At 37.0% G+C, this 21,180-nt stretch overlaps 1 protein-coding gene across 1 annotated transcript in view; it reads right to left on the reverse strand.

Moving 5' to 3' along the window:
- LONP2 (lon peptidase 2, peroxisomal) overlaps positions 1-21,180 on the reverse strand; it is a 103,912-nt gene that overhangs the window by 25,989 nt on the left and 56,743 nt on the right. Inside the window, exons 9-11 of the mRNA XM_039242144.1 lie at positions 18,348-18,498; positions 16,211-16,337; positions 11,363-11,496 (exon numbers count right to left, since the gene is read on the reverse strand). Coding sequence (XP_039098075.1) covers positions 11,363-11,496; positions 16,211-16,337; positions 18,348-18,498 — 412 coding nt within the window. The remainder of the gene's footprint in view (positions 1-11,362; positions 11,497-16,210; positions 16,338-18,347; positions 18,499-21,180) is intronic.

Raw genomic sequence — 21,180 nt, forward strand, 5'->3', positions numbered from 1 at the left:
CCTGGTCACACAAGACCTCTGATGATGATGTAGGAGATTAATGCTGTTCTCATATATGCTAAAACAATATCCATTATGCAGCTCATGGATCAAGGAGTAATTTTGACTTCCGAATCTTATTTAAGAAATTCATTTATGTGAGATTATAGCTGCCATAGATTAGTGATTCCTCTGATGGATCTGAGCAAAGTAAACTGAAAATCTAGAAAGGATTCACCATTCATTATGGAAGGCATTAAGAACACTTGTAACTCATGGGAAGAGGTCAAAATATCAACATGTACAGGAGTTTGGAAAAGTTGATTCCAATCCTCACAGGTGACTTTGAGGGGTTCAAGATTTCATTGGAGAAGTATCTGCAGATGTGGAAAGGATAAGAGAATCAGAATTAGAAGTGGAGCCTGGAAATGGGACTGAATTGCTGCAATCTCATGACAAAATGTTAATGGATGAGAAGTTGCTTCTTATGGATGAACAAAGAAAATGGTTTCTTCAGATGGAATCTACTTCTGGTGAAGATACAGTAAAGATTCTTGAAATGAGAACAGGTGGTTCAGAGTATTACATGAAGTTATTTGATACAGCAGTGGCAAGGTTTGAGGGGACAGACTCCCAATTTGGAAAGTTCTACCATGGGTAAATGCTACCAAACAGCATCGCATGCTACTGAGCAATCATTTGTGAAAGGAACAGTCAATGTGGCAAACTTCACTGCTGTCTTATTTTAAGAAACTACCACAGCTACCCCAAACCTTCACCAGCCACTACCCTGAACAGCAGCTATCATCATTGAGGCAAGATCTTCCACCAGCAAAAATTATGATTATGATTCACTGAAAGCTATGATGGTTAACATTTTTAGGAATGAAATATTTTTAAATTAAAGTATATATATTATTTTTTAAGACAATTCACACTTAACAGACTAGAGGATAGTGTAAATAGTGTAAATATAACTTTTATAGGTACTGGGAAGTAAAAAAATTCATTTGATTCACTTTATGGTGGTGGTCTGGACCCAAGCCCTCAAAATCTCCAAGGTAAGCTGTGTCTGTCTTCACTACCTGAAAATGAATTGAAATCACTGCTCTGATTACATCACTTCCACACTTTCACATCTTTACTGGCCTGCATCACAAATTAAGCAAATTCCTAACTTCTAAGAGTTATGTGAGATCACCACAACAGATGCTGTATCACTTTTCTCATTGTAGTTCCCACTATTCTAGAACACCTTTTAGGCTGAAGCAGTGAACAGCACCCAGACCATAACTCAACAGTTATGGAGCAAAACCTTGTGTAAGAAACTGGGCCCTAGGTTCCTTATCAGTAGAATGAGATGAGCGAGATGAGCTCTAACCTTGCCACACCAACTCATCACAGTGCCTCACACAATGTAGCTGTTCAGTTATGCCCGCTGAAATAAATCTTTGTAAAATCTCTGGACAAATGACAAATCACCAAAGCAATGATTACTTTGATTTGCCAAAAGATTATTTTTCTTAATGCTGACTTTGTGAAGTAAGCATAAACATATTTAATTAGTGAAGATTAATTACATAATATTATTACTGAATGATTAAACCGTTTTCTTGGAAGTTGAATCCAATCATGCTGGGCTCCTGAATTCTGAAGCAGGAGCAAAATGAAATTCACTTGAATTGTTATTTGTGTGCACGGGTGCAGAAGGTGTGTCACTAGGTGTGTGAACAGCTAGTTGGCAGACAGGTCGTCCATGAACCAATGAAGGGGAATACTGTTTATATCTCAACTCTTAAGTGTGGGTATGTATATATGGATACAGACTGCATTTAGGCATGAAGAGGAAGCTATGTATGGTTGCAGTTATAAAAACTACTTTTTTTTTTTTTAACTGAGTCTGCTTTAAAAAATGAGATTGAGATGCTGAGATTGTAACTGGCTTTGTCATTTATTACAAGATAGTACAAGTATGTGCCTTGAGGCTAAACTGACCATGGATACAGTGCTTCTGAGAGCTTTCTCTTGGGAAGGCAGAAAGGAGAAAACATAGTATCTTAAAAACAAATCAGAAAAACCTGAATATTTCCAACTGTATAATTTGTGCTGTCAGTTTCAGGTTAATCTTTTCCAGAAAACCATGCTCCCAGCCAGAGGAAGTGTGCTAAATGCAACTTAGATTCAAGTTACTGACCCGAGCTGCCAAGGCATTTGTGCCTGCATATTTTCAGTCTGTTGTTGTTGTTTTTAAAGGAACTAGCTCTAATGGAGAAATCCATGGTTCAAATGTCCAGAGAAACCCTTATGCTGGCCACAAAATCTTTTATATCCCTTCTGCCAGTATTTAATTCATTATTTTGGGGTTGATGATACAACCTTAACACCACCAATTATCAAATTCACCTACTTACACTTCTACATAGGAAATACTGAGATATATATGGAAATTATGACTGTGAACCATTTTGCAATTTTAGAAGTAGTTATCTGTTCATGAAAACAAAGAATATTAAAATGGAATATCTGGAAAATATATTTTCCCATCTATTTATCCATTCCAATTAATTCTGAGATGTAAGCAAATGACGACTGTCTCAATATACTAAAAACAATTTCAAAAAGCTACAATATCTATAAACAAAGCTTTCAATGATCAATTCAGTGCCTCACAGTACTTTTTTTTTAACTTTTTTTTAAACATTTATTTTTGAGAGACTGAGAAAGACAGAGTGTGAGTGGGGGAGGGGCAGAGAGAGAGGGAGTCATAGATTCTGAAGCAGGCTCTAGGCTCTGAGCTGTCAGCACAGAGCCCAACAGGGAGCTCAAACTCATGAATCATGGGATCATGACCTGAGCTGAAGTCGGATGTTTAACCGACTGAGCCACCCAGGTGCCCCCTAATAGCACCTTAAACACTGGCACAATGCTTGAAACGTCTCACATCTAAAAATTACTTTTTATATATCTACTTCCTACGATGGATTGAATATATTTGTTTTTTTTTTTGTTTTTTTTAAATTTTTTTTTAATGTTTTATTTATTTCTAGGAGACAGAGAGAGACAGCGTGAGCAGGGGAGGGTCAGAGAGAGAGGGAGTCACAGACTGAAACAGGCTCCAGGCTCTGAGCTGGCAGTCAGCACAGAGCCTGACGCGGGGCTCGAACCCACGAACCGCGAGATCATGACCTAAGCGAAAGTCGGACGCTTAACCGACTAAGCCACCCAGGCGCCCCTGAATATATTTGTTAAAGGAGTTTTCCTTCATCTGCTTCCCAGGAACCAATCTAGAACCTGGCATACAGTAAATGCTAGCTGACTCACTGACTGAATGAGTTAATACTATACAAGAGTCCAAAACACAGGGTCTTAACTTTGTACCAGACAAAGGAACATGGACCACTGTCTCTACAGCAGATTTTCTGCCTGAATAAATTTCATTTCCTGTATTAGAGATTCAAAAACTAGTCTTGGGAAACTTTTTGGAATATCAGTTAAAATGCAGACCATTTGTAATATTTAAAAAAAATACTATTGTTTTAATATCTTGTAACTTAAAAGGCTAGTTTTGATTACAGATGACAATGACACTTAAAGGCCATGACATCTTCCTATATGATTCATTAAATGAAAACAATGGCTTTTTAGTTCTTTGACAGTATTTGATGTTCCTGTCCCAAAATAGAGTTTAAATAACAAATATTTTGTCTCCTATCATACGTAAGTAGGGTTTTTCCTTCATTGTCACTTCCTTCCGGTCTATATAGGCAAACAAATGTTTCTTAAACCAGGCCAATATTGATGAGGGAACAATGAATAAATTAGTATAAATGTCAGAAAAGAATATTTAGTATATCTTCATGACTTTGACACTACATGCCAACATGATATTTTCATTTCAGCATTAAAACACTTGATTTTAGATGTTTGGACACAACATGCTGCCTACCATCCCTATAAATGTAAAAACATTTAGCATAGAAACTCTTATTCTCTAGATTTCTTTCTTTTTTTTTTTTTTTTTGTAATCTTGGTTTGTAAAATCCAATTAGCTGTAATAGAAGCCTACAAACGTCTGAAGCTTTAGAACCAGCAAGCCAGGTACCTTGGGACTAAAACTCTCTCTTTAGTCTATCTTCCTCCACAGTTAATCTTAGTTCCTTTGACTATTAGAAAATTTTATTTGTCCTGAGCCACTAAGACAATCAAAGGAAACACAAGCAAGAACAAGTGAAGAAAGACTTTACATACTGAAAATGTAAAACTGAATTAAAACTTCTAAGTCCGTCTATGTGACCTGGATCCTAGATAAGAAATAAGCTCAAGTATGACACATGGATCATGATCAACGGCATGGCCCGTGCCATGATTCAATGGCACAGACTTCAGTGTTGGCTTAGAAAAATCCTCCTGACAAAAAAGTTTCTGAGATTTTGATGGCTGCTAAATTGCTAAAGCTGTTTAAATTGGTAAATTCTATAAGAATAAGCAGAAATATTCAAACTTGTGTAGCTTAAAGATTAGAAAAACACAGGCCAATTTAAACCCAGCGTCCATAAATACTAAAACTGGGACTTGTTACAAGGTGCTCAAAGACCTCTTAACCATCAGACACAGAAATGAAAAATCTGACTTCTGGGTATTAAAACAATCTAAAATAAACAGCCAAAGCATATGGCGTATGGTTTTCAGGTTCAGAGGCACACACCCAAACTACTCTCTCTTTTTTGTTCTAACACTAGCCAGAAAGGAAGATACAGGACTCAGGTTCAGACATTTGAGGACGTTTACATGTAACTGGAACCAAGTAATACTAAACTACTCAATTATCCTTGCTGCACTAAAAAACAGCTAACAAAGATTTTATGTCCCCAAAGAAAACAAACAAGGACATCAACAAAATCCACATTAAAAGTTGACAAAAAAGGCTGTTTCAATTGTTGCTAATGAACCTCTCGTTTGTTAGTCTCATTAAGCTCTTCTCCCTCAAAGGCCCACCTAGCAGAGTAACACAGCTACTCTGAACTGTTTCTGCAGCACAGGAATTTCCACTCTCTAGCAACAACCAAACCACAGGTTTTCTTTAGAACTCTAAACAAACTATCTCAACTCTTGAAAATGCAGGTTGTATTAATAGACATGAGATGTATATAAGCCTTCTTTAAAATAAAGGAGAAAAAGAATCTGTGAGAGCCAGTCTTCAAGATGACCCCCAGCAATCCCCACTTCCTAGGTGTCACACGCCTGTGTGGTGCCATCTCTACCAGAACTGGTCTGTGCGACCAACAGAATGTGGGAGAAGTGATGATTATATCAGATTATAGCTTCTGTTCTAGAATCCTCTGATTTTCCCTTTCACATATCACTTTGACAGGAGAAAGCCAGTGGCCATGTTGTGAGCCTCGGGAGAGCCCTATATGGTGAGAGACTGAAGATCTGGCCAATAATCTGCAAGGAACAGTCTGCTAACCACCATGGAGGTGACCTTGGAAGCACATCTTCCCTGAGTTAAGCCTTCAAATTGGCTGACAGCTTGACTCTAACCTCATGGGAGGTCTTGAGCCAGAACTCCTCAAGTGAAATTTAAGCTGCTCCTGGATCCCTCACCCACAGATACTGTGAGATGATAAATGCTCGCTAACTGCTTTAATCACTAAGTTCTGGGGTAATTTGTTACACAGCATTAGATAAGTAATGTAAAATCTGAAAGACAGGGACAGTTCCTGCAACAAGTACAAGACTGTTCCAAGAAGTCAAAGACAAAAGAATTCAGCAAAAAGTTACATAAAGCTCATAGGTCACTTCCCAAAAACATTACAATGTTTCTGTACTACTCCAGGTTACAGTATTCCCAGCGATACAAGAAACATATTCATGACAGTAGAGAAGTGAGGAGGGAACAGGTAGGATTTAGATTCAGAAAAGACTGATTTAAAAAAAGAAAAACAAAACAGCTGAAAAAAATCAAAACACTTGATTCTCTTGCAGGAACAGCTTCCTGTTTTGGTTACAGAAGAGCCACACTTAAAATAACTATCATAAAGGATACTCAGGGCCTGAGAAGTCAATGGCAGGAAGCCACAACAAAGAATACTGAAGGTGGCCCAACAGAAGAGGATTCATCCCAGAAACGGACCCGAGAAAGGCTAGGAGAAGAGCTAGCTTAGAAAATGAGTGGCATGTACATGACGAAAGCACAATAAACAAGGCGCAGGCATGCAACCCCCTCAGCACACGGTTCTTCCCACGGCCTCTGGCCTTCTGGCTCTTGGCAGTACTAAGCAGAAGTGCCAAGGCGGCAGGGTACTTGCCCTCCCCCAGTCAGTAGTGGCTGCACTGGGAAAACTGAAAGGATGAGGAGAACTTGTGACATAAAATTCAAATATTTTATCTTGATGTATTTTTAACTGTGAAGTTGTCTGGAAGGGACACACTAAAAAATTAAGCTTATTATGTCTACCTTCTTCCACTTAACATCAGGTCGATTTTACTGTCGTACCCAAGACAAATGTACCAGAGAAACAATATATGTCAAAATGCAACCCAGTCAAACTGGGATCCAGACCGAACTACAGAAATTGTCACAGAGTCCAATCTGTGGTCAGCAGGGCCCCCAGGGAACATATCATGGAAGGACAGGCATGTTTTCACTGACATCAAATCCTACGGCTTATGACTCACACCACCCAACCACTTAGCTTTTTTTCATAACTTACAGCTTCTATTTTCCTGGGGACTGGGAAATAGAAAGCCAAGTTTATAAAGATGCATCTGTTAACAGAATCAAATAGGCAAGGCATAGTGTTTATCGGGGAATCTTGCAAAAAGATATGAATTGAATTGGAGTCAAACTAGGTAGCTACTGAGAATCCTGTACAAATGAGATTTTATCATCATCAATTAGGCGAAGAGTGGTGGCCCAAATGGCACAAAATAAAGGCTATATAGGCTGGTAATTTCTTCACAGTTTTTTTTTTTCTGCATACTTTGGGTATTACTACTGTATCTATTCAACATCTTCCTGACGGTCTCAGCTAGTGCATTAGGGAAGACATGGAATAAAAGGTGTAATAATGGCAAAGGAAGAAGTAGAAACTGACATTATTTCCATTTGTCATGACTGATGGTGTACAAAGAAAATCCAGAAGAATCTATACTTAGAATTAACAAATCAATTTGGCAAGTTTGCTGGAGTATCCCCATATGGTAGCAGCAGAAAAAAATTAGAAAATAAAAAATTAAAAACACCATTCACAATTATTTGCATACCACAAAGATCCAGTAACGAGCAATATATCTAAAGAAAGAATATGCAAAAGCTCGTCACTTAAAACTATTAAAACACTTAAAACATTTATTAAGACTTAAAAGAAATCAAGCTGGCCATAAATTAGGAGACATGATAATATCAAATGATCAATTCTCCCCAAACTGATTTACAGATTCAATGCAATTAGAATCAAAACATCAAAACAAGGACCTACAGGGACACCTGGATGGCTCAGGCAGTTGAGCACCTGAATCTTGATTTTGGCTCAGGTCATGATCTTGCAGTGTGTGGGTTTGAGCCCTGCATCAGGCTCTCAGGCTCTGCACTGACAGCATGGAGCCAGTTGGGGATTCTGTCAACCTCTCCCTGCCCCTCCCCTGCTTTGCTGATACCACAGAGGCAGCTTGGGATTCTCTGTCTCCCTCTCTTTCTGCTCTTCTCTGCACTCTCAAATAAATAAACAAACAAACAATCATTAAAAAATAATGAAGGACCTACAATAGCCCAGGCAATCCTGAAGAACAAAGGTAGAGGACTTACCCTAAACTGGCTATCAAGACTGTCTAGGACGCAGCCAGTTTTGAGCCTGTGTATGATGCTGCCACTGGAAATTTCACCCCAGCCCAAAGTACCCACCCATCCACTTCTCACACGTTAGCTGGTTTAATTCATTTTTTCTAGAAGTATTTATCTGTGAGCTCTATAATATAAACACAGTATTCCTTTAAGTGATATTTTAAAAGCTTATTTATAATGGCATCTTATATACCTCATGAATAACCATTAAATCTATTCTTTTTTTTCCTAGATACTTTTTCAATTCTTTCAAGAAACCAGCATCTTGAGATTAAGTTTAATGTAGCTTCGCCAATAAATACTATTACTTTTCAAAAAGAATTGAGAATGCTCCATTTTCTGAAAAACTGTAAGGACTGGTAAGAACACAAATCATTTCCTGAGGATCATTTCTGAAGGGAAAATCTTACTAGATATTAAATAGACACATATGATACATAAGTACTGGAACAAACGGACATTTGCCTAACTCTACAGAGAAACATCCAAGTATGCAAAATTGAATAAATCAGACATGTGTGCCTGCAGCTAAAGGCAGGCAAAAAGGAGAAATAAAACCCTAGCCACATATTTTTTTAATCTCCCATCTCAACTAATATCCCAGAAAGAAAAGGTGCAATTCAGAATACTATAGTAACATGCAGAAAACTTAGGCAGTACTGCTTTTATGAAATAATTCCCATACTTTACGGGTAAGTGACCGAAACCATAAATATTCCTCCTCTAACGCGGATCAACTATAAATCTCACCAGGCTTTTAAACTCCGTTATTATTTGTTCCATTTAACTGCCAGTTCAGACCCCACAAATACAAAGACAGCTGTTCACAGACCAGTGTTTCTACTCTAAAAAGCGTGTTCGATACACTGGAGGTTTCTGCCTGTTTTGAAGCTTGTGGCCTGAAATTACTTTTCTTCCTGGCAGTAACTCCAAGTCCAGCAACATTTTTAACATTAAAAATAACTCCCTCACTGCATTACTTAAAGTTTCTAAAACAACTGTTCTATTTTATACTCTAATGTTAAATAATTCATTTCTTAATGAGAAACTTTCAGTTATTAAGCTAGTGCCATTTGAACTTTGTGGCATTAAAACCTAACATCAACTTTTTTATAGAAGTGTTCCTTTTGGATTGGTAGAGTTGATAAACACTAATTTCAAGATACCTTATAAAATTATCTTACTAAAATCTGGAGAAGAGTCATTTACAGTAAACTCAAAGGTATCTTACAATATTAGAATTAGCGTAGAGTCCGGAAGCCTCTAATGATCCCACAACCAAAATCACTGTGAAGAGACAAGTATTTATCCTAATTATTTATTTATCTATCTAGATGACCTAGGTACTATCTTAACTACACAAATCTGCTTAGTTGTGTTATCATGTAGGATTTGTTCTGTGAATCATGGATTAAGAAAAAATAACCAAATAAATGTTGCCATGAAAAACTGCAAGTTCCCATATAGTTCACAAGCTGTTTGAACAAGTTCTTGAATATTTCAGGGTTATCTTTAAATAGCTAATATGATCACAGACATTGTTAGAAATATGCTAATGGTTATATGTATAAACATTAAGCACTGCATGAGTACACTAAGCTTCCTTTGGCATCAAATTCCTCTCAATGTATTTGTATAAATCCCTAAATACACTATCTCAATCATAAATACAATTTTCAAAATAAGCTAATTAGATAAAACTCATTTCACTCTCTGCCTTGAACAAAAAGATAAGAAGGCTCAGGTGCTTCTGGGCACAACACAAATGGAGTGTTCTAAGAATAAAAATGGGGAAATTCAGGAGAATCTAGGCCTTCCATAGAGAAGGGGAAAAACACCTCAGTTCTCCACTGTCACTGTAAGCTACACCAGTAATTCCATTCTTGATAGATTTTCACTCATGTAGAGCACTTTTCAAAAATTCATATTTTTGAGGGGCACCTGGGTGGCTTAGTTGGTTAAGCGCGTGACTTCAGCTCAGGTCATGATCTCACAGTTCGTGAGTTCGAGCCCTGCGTCGGGCTCTGTGCTGACAGCTAAGAGCCTGGAGCCTGTTTCAGAGACTGTGTCTCCCTCTCTCTCTACCCCTCCCCTGCTCGCACTCTGTCTCTCTCAAAAATAAACATTAAAAAATTTTAAAAGAAAATTCAGATTTTATGGTCTTAACATGTGTTTATCTTTAAACTTTCTCTCCAAGTCCTACTAAAATGACAATTAAGAAATTAAGAAAGTATAAACCCTTAAAGAACAAAAACAATTAAGAGAAAAGACAACAGCTAATAAGAGATGCTGACAGTCTTGTGGAAAGCAGCAGGTGGACAGGAAGTAACAAACATTAAGGCTAGAGAAAGGAGAAGCCTTAACGTCTGTGGGGGAAGGGGAGTTGTCCATAACATCCTACAAAAGCTTAGGAATTTGAAGTACCCCTGAAAATACTGATGGGCAATGTACGGTACTAAACACAAAAATGTTAATGTCTGCGTAAGAAACAATTAGAGCTCAAGATCTCTACCCCTCTTCGCAGAACCAGGAACTACCCTCTCTAGTTCAACAGAAATGGGAAGTTTATGCTCTGGAGAAAACGAACCAGGAAGGTTCTGGCACAGCAGGAGCAGGGGTGGAAGCATCATACTGGAAATGGGATGACAGTATGGAAGTCTACTCTTTTGATGATAATATGTACTGGGCTTAGCAAGAGAAGGAAAAACAGGGAAGACTTTTACATTATGTGTCTCATAAATTATGGTTCTTCAACCATACTCATCAAACTCTTTTCTCCTTTCTAGGAAGAGCTACGGAAATAGCAGAACATCTAACAGATCTCTTTACTATGAAAGAAAATTCCAATTCCCTTCTGCTCAAGTCATGTTTATTAAAGCAAGTTTTGGCAAGCAGCATGGTATATGATGAACTGTATAGGACTGGGCAAGAAATTAAAACTTTCAAACTGGGTACCAATGGAAATGTCCGCATTTGACTTAGTAACAGAACCCTTCTTTTTTTCCCTGTCACCCCCTGCACAATTATTTAAGAAAAAATAATTTAAATTACATTTTAATTGTATACCTATCAAAGAAAATGTGTAAGAAAAACAAATTATTACATATAAAGCTCTTCCTGAGTACAAAGATCTATCCTTGCAGTATTTGGACAGCTTGAGTTTTTTAACTGTTGTAATAATTTTCTATGCTATAAATATTGAAAGACTTACAACAGTGTGGATCAGAAGGGAAAAAAGAGAACACCAGAACCCATACACAAAGCTTACTATCATAAATCTGGAGAAATTTATGATATCCTTAAAGCGTTAATATTGAGTTATTATTCCAGCTGAAACTCTGTACTATTTGTAAAAGAGAATCCTCTTGATAAAATATATCAACATGAAGTTCTTACTTACTCACTGGATGTAATTACTGGTGGTCTTATGTGCCACTGCTCCAAGGACTACCTACCCAACACCACCCCTCCACATACAACTCTTTTTTGTCAGTGGCTTCCTCCCACCAAACCTGAGAGCACCAGATCAAGGTCACAGACCTTCTCCCTCAGGCACATCAGAACGGTCCAACTTGGCTTCTTTATGTTGTCCTTCTGCCACCTTCACAGCAACAGCTCGGCAAATGGCCCCAAGCTTCCGATCCAGAGAGCGAACCCCTGCCTCTCTGGTATACCTGTCATCAAAGGAAAATATTTTATTTTGGCTAAACACCACCTGTAAAAATAGAAATAATGTGATTAACATTTATACAAAATAAACAGTGTATATTTAAAAGTTCATTACATTTTCTTTTTTTTCAGTGTTTGTACTTATTTTATTTGAGAGAGCGAGCGAGCATGTGCATGGGGGGGGGGGCGGGGGCAGCAGATAGAGAGAGGGAGGGAGAGAAAGAACCCCAAGCAGGCCGGACACAGGACTCAATCCCAGGACCTTGGGATCATAACCTGAGCTGAATTCACAATTTGGACACACTTAACTGAGCCACTCAGGTGTCCAAAAAGTTCATTACATTTTCTTAAGTACTAAACTCCCTCAGGTTTAAATATTCCTCATTAAAGTATTGTTACTGCTTAAATATTAGATGTATTTTCAGTTATAACTTTCCCCTTTATGTGGATTTTATCTTGAATAATTATCCTATACTTAAAAATGAATCCTTGGTTCTTCAATTTTTATTGCCAAAATAAATTTGGCAGCAGATAAGACATCATTTACTTCTTGATGATATGTGTTAAGAGCTTTCAAAACCAAAATTTGTCAATTTTACAAAATTTAAGATGAATTTACATACGTGAAAAATTGCTGAAAGAATCAGAAAAATAAAACTTTTTTCCAACTAAAGCAAAAAATAATCCTAAACAAAAATCTAGTTTATTGTTTAATGTTTATTTATTCTGAGAGAGAGAGAAAGAGAGCATGCAAGTAGTGGAAGAGCAAAGAGAGAGAGGGAGAGAGAGAATCCTAAGCAGGCTCTGTCCTATCAGTGCAGAGCCCTATGGGGCGCTTGATCTCATGAACCAGGAGATCACGACCTGAGCCAAAATCAAGAGTGAGATGTCTAACTGACTGAGCCACCAAGGCACCCCAAACACAAATATAGTTTTTACTAGGAACTGAACTAGTCACCTCTATTCAGTGTATTTTCATAGAGACTTCCAAAGAAAGAAAATATGCTGATACAAGCACAGTGAATTTGTGAAGAAGATTCTAAATGTGGTTAAGCAGAGCTGTCTTTAAAAACTTATGTTAGATTCAAATTCTATAAGCTGCTGCATAAACCATTATATAGAACAACCATTTCTGGCCACCCAACTCTGGATGAATTTGAATGGGTAACATCAGGTAGAGAATATAGATTTATCTGAAAAACTGGATTTGATTAGGCAGTCAGACATATATTCTAAACTTTAGGGAAGCAAATTTCAAAAGTTCAAGGGCGCTTGGGTGGCTTAGTCAGTTGAGCATCCGACTTTGGCTCAGTTTATGACCTCAGGGCTCATTGAGTTCAAACTCCCTGTTGGGCTCTGCACTGACAGCTCAGAGCCTGGCGCCTGCTTCAGATTCTGTGTCTCCTCCTCCTCTCTCTGACCTTCCCTGCTCATGTTTTCTCTCTCTGTCTCTCAAAAATAAACAAACACTGGGGAACCTGGGTGGCTCAGTCAGTTGAGCGTCTGACTTCAGCTCAGGTCAGGATCTCACAGTTCGTGGGTTCAAGCCTCACATTGGGCTCTGTGCTGACAGCTTGCTCAGAGCCTGGAGCCTGCTTCAGAGACCGTGTTTCCTTCTCTCTCTACCCCTCCCCTACTCACACTCTGTCTCTGTCTTTCAAAAATAAATAAATGTTAAAACTTTACAAATAAAAAATACTAAAAATATTAAAATTCAAAAGTTTTGAGAAAAGTCAAAAACTCTTAGCTTAAACACTCTAAAGTAAGACTCATTTCAATCAAAAGGAGAGGAAGAGGTAAGTATAAAGTCCACTATTATACAACTGCATATAATTTCAGTAAGGAAGAAAACAGGGAGGCATGTTAAAAATAAACAAACCAACATGTAAAAACAAAAACCAAAACCCAATGTAGCTTCCTAGACAACTAGCTGATGAGCTCAGATTAAAGGGTCTGGACAAAAGATGAAAGAACAGGGATTGAGGAAGCTTACGGGAAACAGCACAAACATGCAGAAATGGTACCAGGAAGTTCAGAATAAACTACCAGAAATAATGACAACCTCTACAACACAAATGTAATACTGCCTTTTTTTTTTTTTTAAGGTGGTCAGAACAATAGTGGGCTGGGAGCTAATGCAGACAGTGTAACATTAACAGCTGATTGAAAGAAACTAGACATACCAACCCCTGGTTTTGTATTTTTAAACCAAAAAAGGGAAGAATGACCATTATCAAATGAGAAGTGGCTGATGTTTCTTATCTATGATGTAGGCATGAAGATCCTACCTATGCCAATATCCAGAAAACATAAAACTAATGATAATCATGATAAAAAAAAAATCAATTTGCTGCAACGGTAGCTGAGACTGACAACAAAATATACATAACTGCAAACTCCTCCCTGTGGATTTAATAAAATTCAATACAGAATACAGAATGAGACAGACCCAACTCAGAAATTCGTATGAAAAACAACTGAAGACGTTCAGTAACTGTAAGTGCAACAGGCAAGAGAATAACCTAAAAAGCTAAGAGTCTTCAGATACAGTCATAAAATAATATAATCAAAATACGAAAAACAGTGGTCTTATACCACGAACTGCTTGTGCTACAATGTGAAATACTGAGTTTCACTCTGGGTGTTTAATTTTTTTTTTATTTTTATTTTTAAAAAAAAAAATTTTTTTTTTAAATGTTTTATTTATTTCTAGGAGAGAGAGAGAGAGACAGCGTGAGCAGGGGAGGGTCAGAGAGAGAGGGAGTCACAGACTGAAACAGGCTCCAGGCTCTGAGCTGGCAGTCAGCACAGAGCCCGACGCGGGGCTCGAACCCACGAACCGCGAGATCATGACCTAAGCGAAAGTCGGACGCTTAACCGACTAAGCCACCCAGGCGCCCCTCTGGGTGTTTAATTTTAAAAGGGACACTGATTTCCCTTAAAAGGGACACTGCATCATCCAGAAGATGACTAATCAGAAAGGTGAAAAGTCTTGAAAGTGGGTCAAGAGGAAGGGTAAAGAGAATAGGAATGTTTAACTTGAAAAAGGAAACATTTATGGGAAGTGGACCCGAGTTTTGTTTTTGTTTTTTTTTAATGTCAGAGGAGCTGTACAAGGGAGGAATTTATCCTTAGATTTCCAGGTGTTTGTATAGGGCAGAACTAGAAAAATACAGGGAGGTGAACATAAAGATTATTTTATAACCATTTATTTACTTACGGAGGAGTAGACAGCAGTGAACCCTCTAGCACTGGAAGAGCTCAAGTAGGTTAGTTATGCCAGCAGGGAAGTGGGACTAGATGAGATCTAAGATCCCTTCCCCTCCTCCTGAACATTATGAGTCTAAGACTAAGACACACACAAAGATGAAAAATACATCAAAAGGTGAAACACTATATCCTAAGCTTGGTAGCTCACTAAAAAAAAAAAAAAAGCCAAATAGCCAAAACCTGCTTAGAGTAGCAAATACCTGTGCTGTTTTTAAATATATTAAAACTCCTCAGAGACATTTCCTCATGTCCATAGCTTTTAATATTTGATGTTTTGAGCAAACAAGTTTATGAAAAAGAAATAGTTCTCCAAGCAACAATTGGGAAATACAAACAATGATTACTCTTCTAAGTCATTATTATTTTGATCCAGATTTTTTTTTTCTTTTACTCATATTTTACAGATGGGGAAGCTATCAAAAAGGTTAAGTGACTTGTTGAAAGTTACGCAAAGGCATCAGGGGTGTTATCTGGAATAATATTATTGTTGGAAGACTTCGGCATATAAATCACCTAATTTATTTCTCCTGGCTTTATTCACACCATGAATCACAAGTTAAGAAAAGGAACTCCCAGGTCAGATCTAGTCTTACTGCTTTGTGTATAAATTTAAACAGACTTCCAAATAGACTTCCATAAGAAGGCTGGCTTAGATCAGAAAAGCAGTGTGACTGGCCAAACTCTAAGTCAAAGTTTAAAATGGAGAGATACTTTGCTTCTCCTAAAAACAGCAGTTACTGCGAGAGGGCCGCGTGAGGAGTGTTTGGCAGCTGGACACGATTTGCCAGATGATGCAATGGATCTGTAACGCTGAGCCAGGAAAACTGTAAGAGGCTGTTGCTGATATAAATTCTCAACAGGGTATGTTTTCCATTCAAACATGCAATCTATAAATCAGATGAAGCAATACTCTATTCAGATACTTTATGTACTGCTGGCCACAGGCTTAAGCACTTGGTAGCTAACTTAGGAAAGCACCCTCTCTATTTTTCTGGTGTTAATTCCCCAGATGAAAATTCTGAGGGTGTTTAAAATTTCTCAAGAAGAAGAAAAGAAAATCTGAATAACTTAAAACAGGTATCTGAAAGTAGGATCCCACTTCTTAAGAGAATTTAACTTTTAAGATCCTAGGACATATAAGGTGTCTCAATATTTTCCTTGTTTTTTGTTCTTAATTTATCAATTTTTTTTCTTAAATAGTTTATTGTCAAGTTTAATTTATCAAATTAATCCCTTACACTGCTATTGTGAAAAAGCTGAAATTCTGGCTCAACTAAAGTCCTCAGCTATGAAGATACTCTAAAAGCTTTCTCTATGAATTTCGAGCTGTGGGAATGCTTGCTGGGAATCTGGGGGGCGAAGGGGAGAGAAATGGATGCTACGAGTTGCCAGTAAAATAATCTCCTTTTGAGACTAAACATTACAGAGGCCTCAGGACGACTGACCAACCTGGTGATGATGTCAAGAGTAGTGACCTGTGGGATCTGTATCTGCTGAGGAGTCAGCCCATGCTGTTCCAGCTGCTTTGGGATCAAGTGCCTGTGGGCAATCTCAATCTTCTCTTCTTGTGTATACCCTAGGGAAAAAGTGACCTTATTTTGTAATTATTTACACAGCTTCCCCAGTGCCACGTCTTTTTTTTTTAATGAATCAAACGCAGATTCAATGGATCTTGGATTCAGACTATATTTAAGTGCTAACTTCAACTAAGACTATAATCAGAATAAAGAAATTTAATCTCCAGTTAATAATTATTAACATTTTCAACTCTGTCCACAAAGGAAAAAGCATTTACTGAGCATGGTTTGAAAGTCTCTTGATTAATAATGTATCTCTCAAAGAAGAAGAAAAATCTCAGTCAGATCTTATGAGATCTCTTTAACTCAAATGCAAGTTTTTAATATTTAAAAGGCAAATAATACATCTCTTTTCTTTAGCACAATTTGATATGTAACCGAAAAAACTTACAACAGCAACAACAACAAAGATTTGAATTAACTAAGTGATGGGTTCCAAGGGAAGAGATGCAAAGGAGCTATGTGCAGAACCCTGGCTATAAACATTAGCAACAAAACAAAAACTAAGACGTCTCTATAAAAGTTTTTTTCTTCTACATGTTGGGATTATACATATAATTTATGTAGTTAAAAGACTTTATGTTCTTCTTTATTTAAAGGCTTTATGAGTATAGATTTACTTTGTCTTTAAATCCTATCCTATAAAACAAAATTCTCCTTGAACTAATTGCCCCCTTTCCATTTAACAAGCAAAAATAAAAAAGATGAACTAATGATAAGACAGCTTTTGAGTAGGAAAAGGAAGTAAAAAATGCCAAAAAAGTAACAGACAGGATAACTGAACCTACAGGAAAAGAATGGCATCGTATGCATCTACCTTGAGGCAGCTGTCTTGATGATTTCACTTCAGATCAGTGTATCTTATGGATTCTCTGCCTTAATTGGGAGTTTCCAGGCAATTGGGTCTCATAACTTATTTATATTAGTCTTACAAATATGCACACAATACGATTTTACTCTGCCATACTTTAAAATTAAATATTAAAACTTGCAGGGACACAGATAACTAAGAAATCCAATTATCATTCATTTGATGGTAAAAATTTGTTTCAGATAAATATGAAATACATATTTAGATTCTATTGAGAATCAAAATGTATTTAGATTCTCGATTTTCATTTTTACAAATACCCACTTGTATTTCAATCACTTCTAGAGAAAAATAACCTAAGCAATTAAAAGAAGGTGAAATGCACTGGGGTTTATTCAGTGTTAGTAACTAAAGGACTTTATTTTGCACACACCAGTGAAGGAGAACACATGGTAAAAAAAAAATAAAAATTAAAAAAAAGGTAACTATTTGACAGATCCAAAAAGAAGAGGAATTTAAAAGAACCCTGCATTTTTATGTAAAAGTAAGGCCAGATGTTATAAAGAGAAATTTCAGCTACTCTTTAGGACCCAACTCTTAACGAAAATATATGATTACACTTTCTTAGACAATAAAAACTTCAAAATCTGATGGACAGGAAGCTAATTGATCATGGAAAGTTCTATTTTTGGGTTTTAGACACTCATTTTGAAAAAAATAGTTACTTTAAATTATATTTATGCATGAGTTTAGAAACAGTTTCAAAGAAAAATGTCTTGTTTTCTAAGAAACTGGAAAACATTCTTTAATGCTAAGTCTGAAATTGTTTTAGATAATTTATTCCTGACGTCTTACAAAACATAAACATAATCTTAGGTCATGATTAAAACAGAGTTCTGCTGTTCCGGACTTTGAATCTACATAAAAGCTGGTTTCATTTTAATTTTTTTAGTTTTAAGTAGGCTCCACACCGAATGTGGGGCTTGAACTCACAACCCTGAGATTATAAGTCACACGCTCTACAGGCTGAGCCAGCCAGGAGTCCCTACATAAAAGCTGTTTTATATCAAACTTAGAACTCTGAGGATCATATACTGGCAAATCAACTTTTTGCTCAAAACTCCACAGCACAACTTAAAGGGTTATGCTCAGAAAGGCAAAAAATATCAAATAATGATTTTATTTACAAATCAAGTACCTGGGACCTGAATGATTTCCATTCTGTCCAACAAGGCAGGTGGAATGGTAGCAGTCGTGTTGGCAGTAGCTATAAAAAGAACTTGGGAAAGGTCAAAGGCCACATTTAGATAATGATCTGTGAAGTTATGGTTTTGCTCAGGATCCAACACCTGTGAGAGAACAGTAAACATTAAAATTCAGAAGTGTCAACAGAAAGCTGTATAAATTAAAACACAAATGATGCATTAGGAAGCAAGTTTGATATTTCTGCTCAATATAGTTAGTCTGAGAAATATGGGGATAGCACTAAAACCTGAGTACCATTCTTACATTTTAAATACGTTAAAAAAAAAAAAAAAAAAGAAAAAGAAAAAAGAAATGTGTTCAATGTCAAAATTTTTGAAAATATATAAAAGTACAAGCAAAATTTACCCTTTCAAGCTCTGTTCTTAAATTTATTAATTAATGAGTGACTGTGTGGCCATAAATAAATCACCAATCCTACAGAACCAGTTTCCCTTTTGGTAACACATCCTCTCTTAACTGCTTTGGACATATAAAGAAAATGTGTAGAGTATTTTGAAATTCTTATGTAACAGGTAAAATAAATAGTATACTTCTCAAACATCAGAAAATCTGGTTATAAAGTCTTTAACTGAAAGGAGAATTCCAAAGAAGAACAAACTGGTAAAAACAATTATGCTACTATATTCTGATACAGCACAAAGAAAAATTCACCTTTAAAAATGTCTTAAAGCAAAACTTGTTCTTAAAGAGCAAAATATCAGTATCTTAAAATATTTTAATTAGGAAATTATTTATCAATTAGATTCTTAAAACATTGAACAATTGGGTATGAGAGAACGTATCTTCTTTAGGTTACTGTTCAAATGCTCCCAGTCACAGGCACTCATTGTGGAAAGGTCTACATAGGACTTGGTGCCTTTACCTGTTGTCAGCCTTTAACATATTATTACTTTCATTTACACTAGATTAGTAGAAATATAAACAGAGTTGACATACATATTCAAAAAGGAAGTAAATGGCCTAAAATGTTTACTAGGGATAATTTTACCACAGAACCTGCTGTTTCTTGCTTCTGATTCCCTTTGTAGGCTTTACTTATTTTTAAATGTATCTATAAATTAGTCTTAATTCAAAGCTCTTTATAGAGAATCTTGAATTTGGTAAGCATTCATTATTATTGGAAACTTACTGTTTATCTAGAATACAATTTCCAGAAGGTTCTACTATTCATATTTTCACAAGATTTAATAATGTTTAACATTATTTAAAAAAAGGTCCTGTTGAGACATCAAAGACCATACTAATTGTGTCCAGTATAAAACTTGTTAAGAGTCATCTTACTGTCTACCAATTATCTGAAAACTGTTAATCAATGTAAGGAAAAAAAGGCAGTCTTAGTTAAATCCATTATCTAGTATTTTTTAAAAATTTTAATGCTTTTATTTATTTTAGAGAGACAGAGACAGAGCATGAGTTGGGTAGGAACAGAGAGAGAAAGAGAGAGAGAGAGACAGAATTAGAAGCAGCCTCCAGGCTCTGAACTGTCAGCACAGAGCCTGACCTGAGGCTTGAACTCATGAACGATGAGATCATGACCTAAGCCAAAGTCAGACGCTCAACTGACTGAGCCATTTAGGCACCCCTAAAATCTCTTCTTTAATGGCTCTAGTTAAGTCTAATACATACATGCTGGATAAATTTTAGAAATGGCTGTGAGATCTGCCAAAGTGATTTTTTTTTCACTTAAAATTTAAAGACAATCGGGTTTAAAGAAAGTAGGGAAATAAGTAAAACAATGGTTATGAGAACAGAAAACCAGTGAGGCCCAATTTGCTTGCCTCCATCTTTTATTTAGGAAAACACATAAGAATGCAGGGTTTACATGGTGTCAGAAATACTGATGAACAGCCAGATAAAAAGAATTTCTAGTAATCACTATTTAGATGAAACCTTAAGGTAAACTGGTGAGTCCACAGAGAAACAAAAATCACAGTCAGAATGCTTTAGCCACCAGGGGCACCCGGGTGTCTCAGTCAGTTAGTCTGACTCTTGGTTTCACCCAGGTCATGATCTCACAGTTTCATGAGTTCAATCCCTGCACAGGGCTCTGTGCTGACAGTGCGGAGCCTGGCTGGGACTCTCTCACTCCCTCTCTCTGCACCTCCCCTGCTCATGCTGTCTCTGTCTCTCTCAAAAATAAATATATAAAGAACTTTTTAGCCATCAAATCTCTTGCTTTTTCCCTCAATTTTAGAGCCAGGGCTTCCATGGACCAACTCATCCACATACAGGAACTGTTTTCAAGAATAGCCGGAGCTATTTTTTTTAGTTTTAAAAAGGTTCTTCTACATCCATCCTAGGACTAGAATTCCTATCTACACAGTATGACTGGAAATGGAAATAGCCATGATACGACACCTTATTCTTAGAATCATGAAATCAGGGGTGGAATAAACTATGGGGAGGGGTGTATGCGGAGAATTGTTCTTCAGCCATAATATCTGGCAAGAGAAGAACTACAGATGCTTGCAGGCAATCCAGGAATATACTCCACTAATTAGAGATGACTAGGTAACTATCATCTTCAGGTATGACAGCATGATTATATTTTTTAAACATCTGTATCTTTTAGAGGGGCGCCTGGGTGGCTTAGTCAGTTAAGTATCCAACTTTCGCTTAGGTCATGATCTCGTGGTTCGTGGGTTTGAGCCCCGCATCAGGCTCTGTGCTGACTGCCAGCTCAGAGCCTGGAGCCTATTTCAGAGTCTGTGTCTCCCTCTCTCTCTGACCCTCCCCTGCTCACGCTGTCTCTCTCTCTCTCTCTC

The sequence above is a fragment of the Hyaena hyaena genome, unplaced genomic scaffold, assembly GCF_003009895.1.
Source record: "Hyaena hyaena isolate Hyena2069 unplaced genomic scaffold, ASM300989v1 scaffold_7, whole genome shotgun sequence".
Lineage (NCBI taxonomy): Eukaryota > Metazoa > Chordata > Mammalia > Carnivora > Hyaenidae > Hyaena > Hyaena hyaena.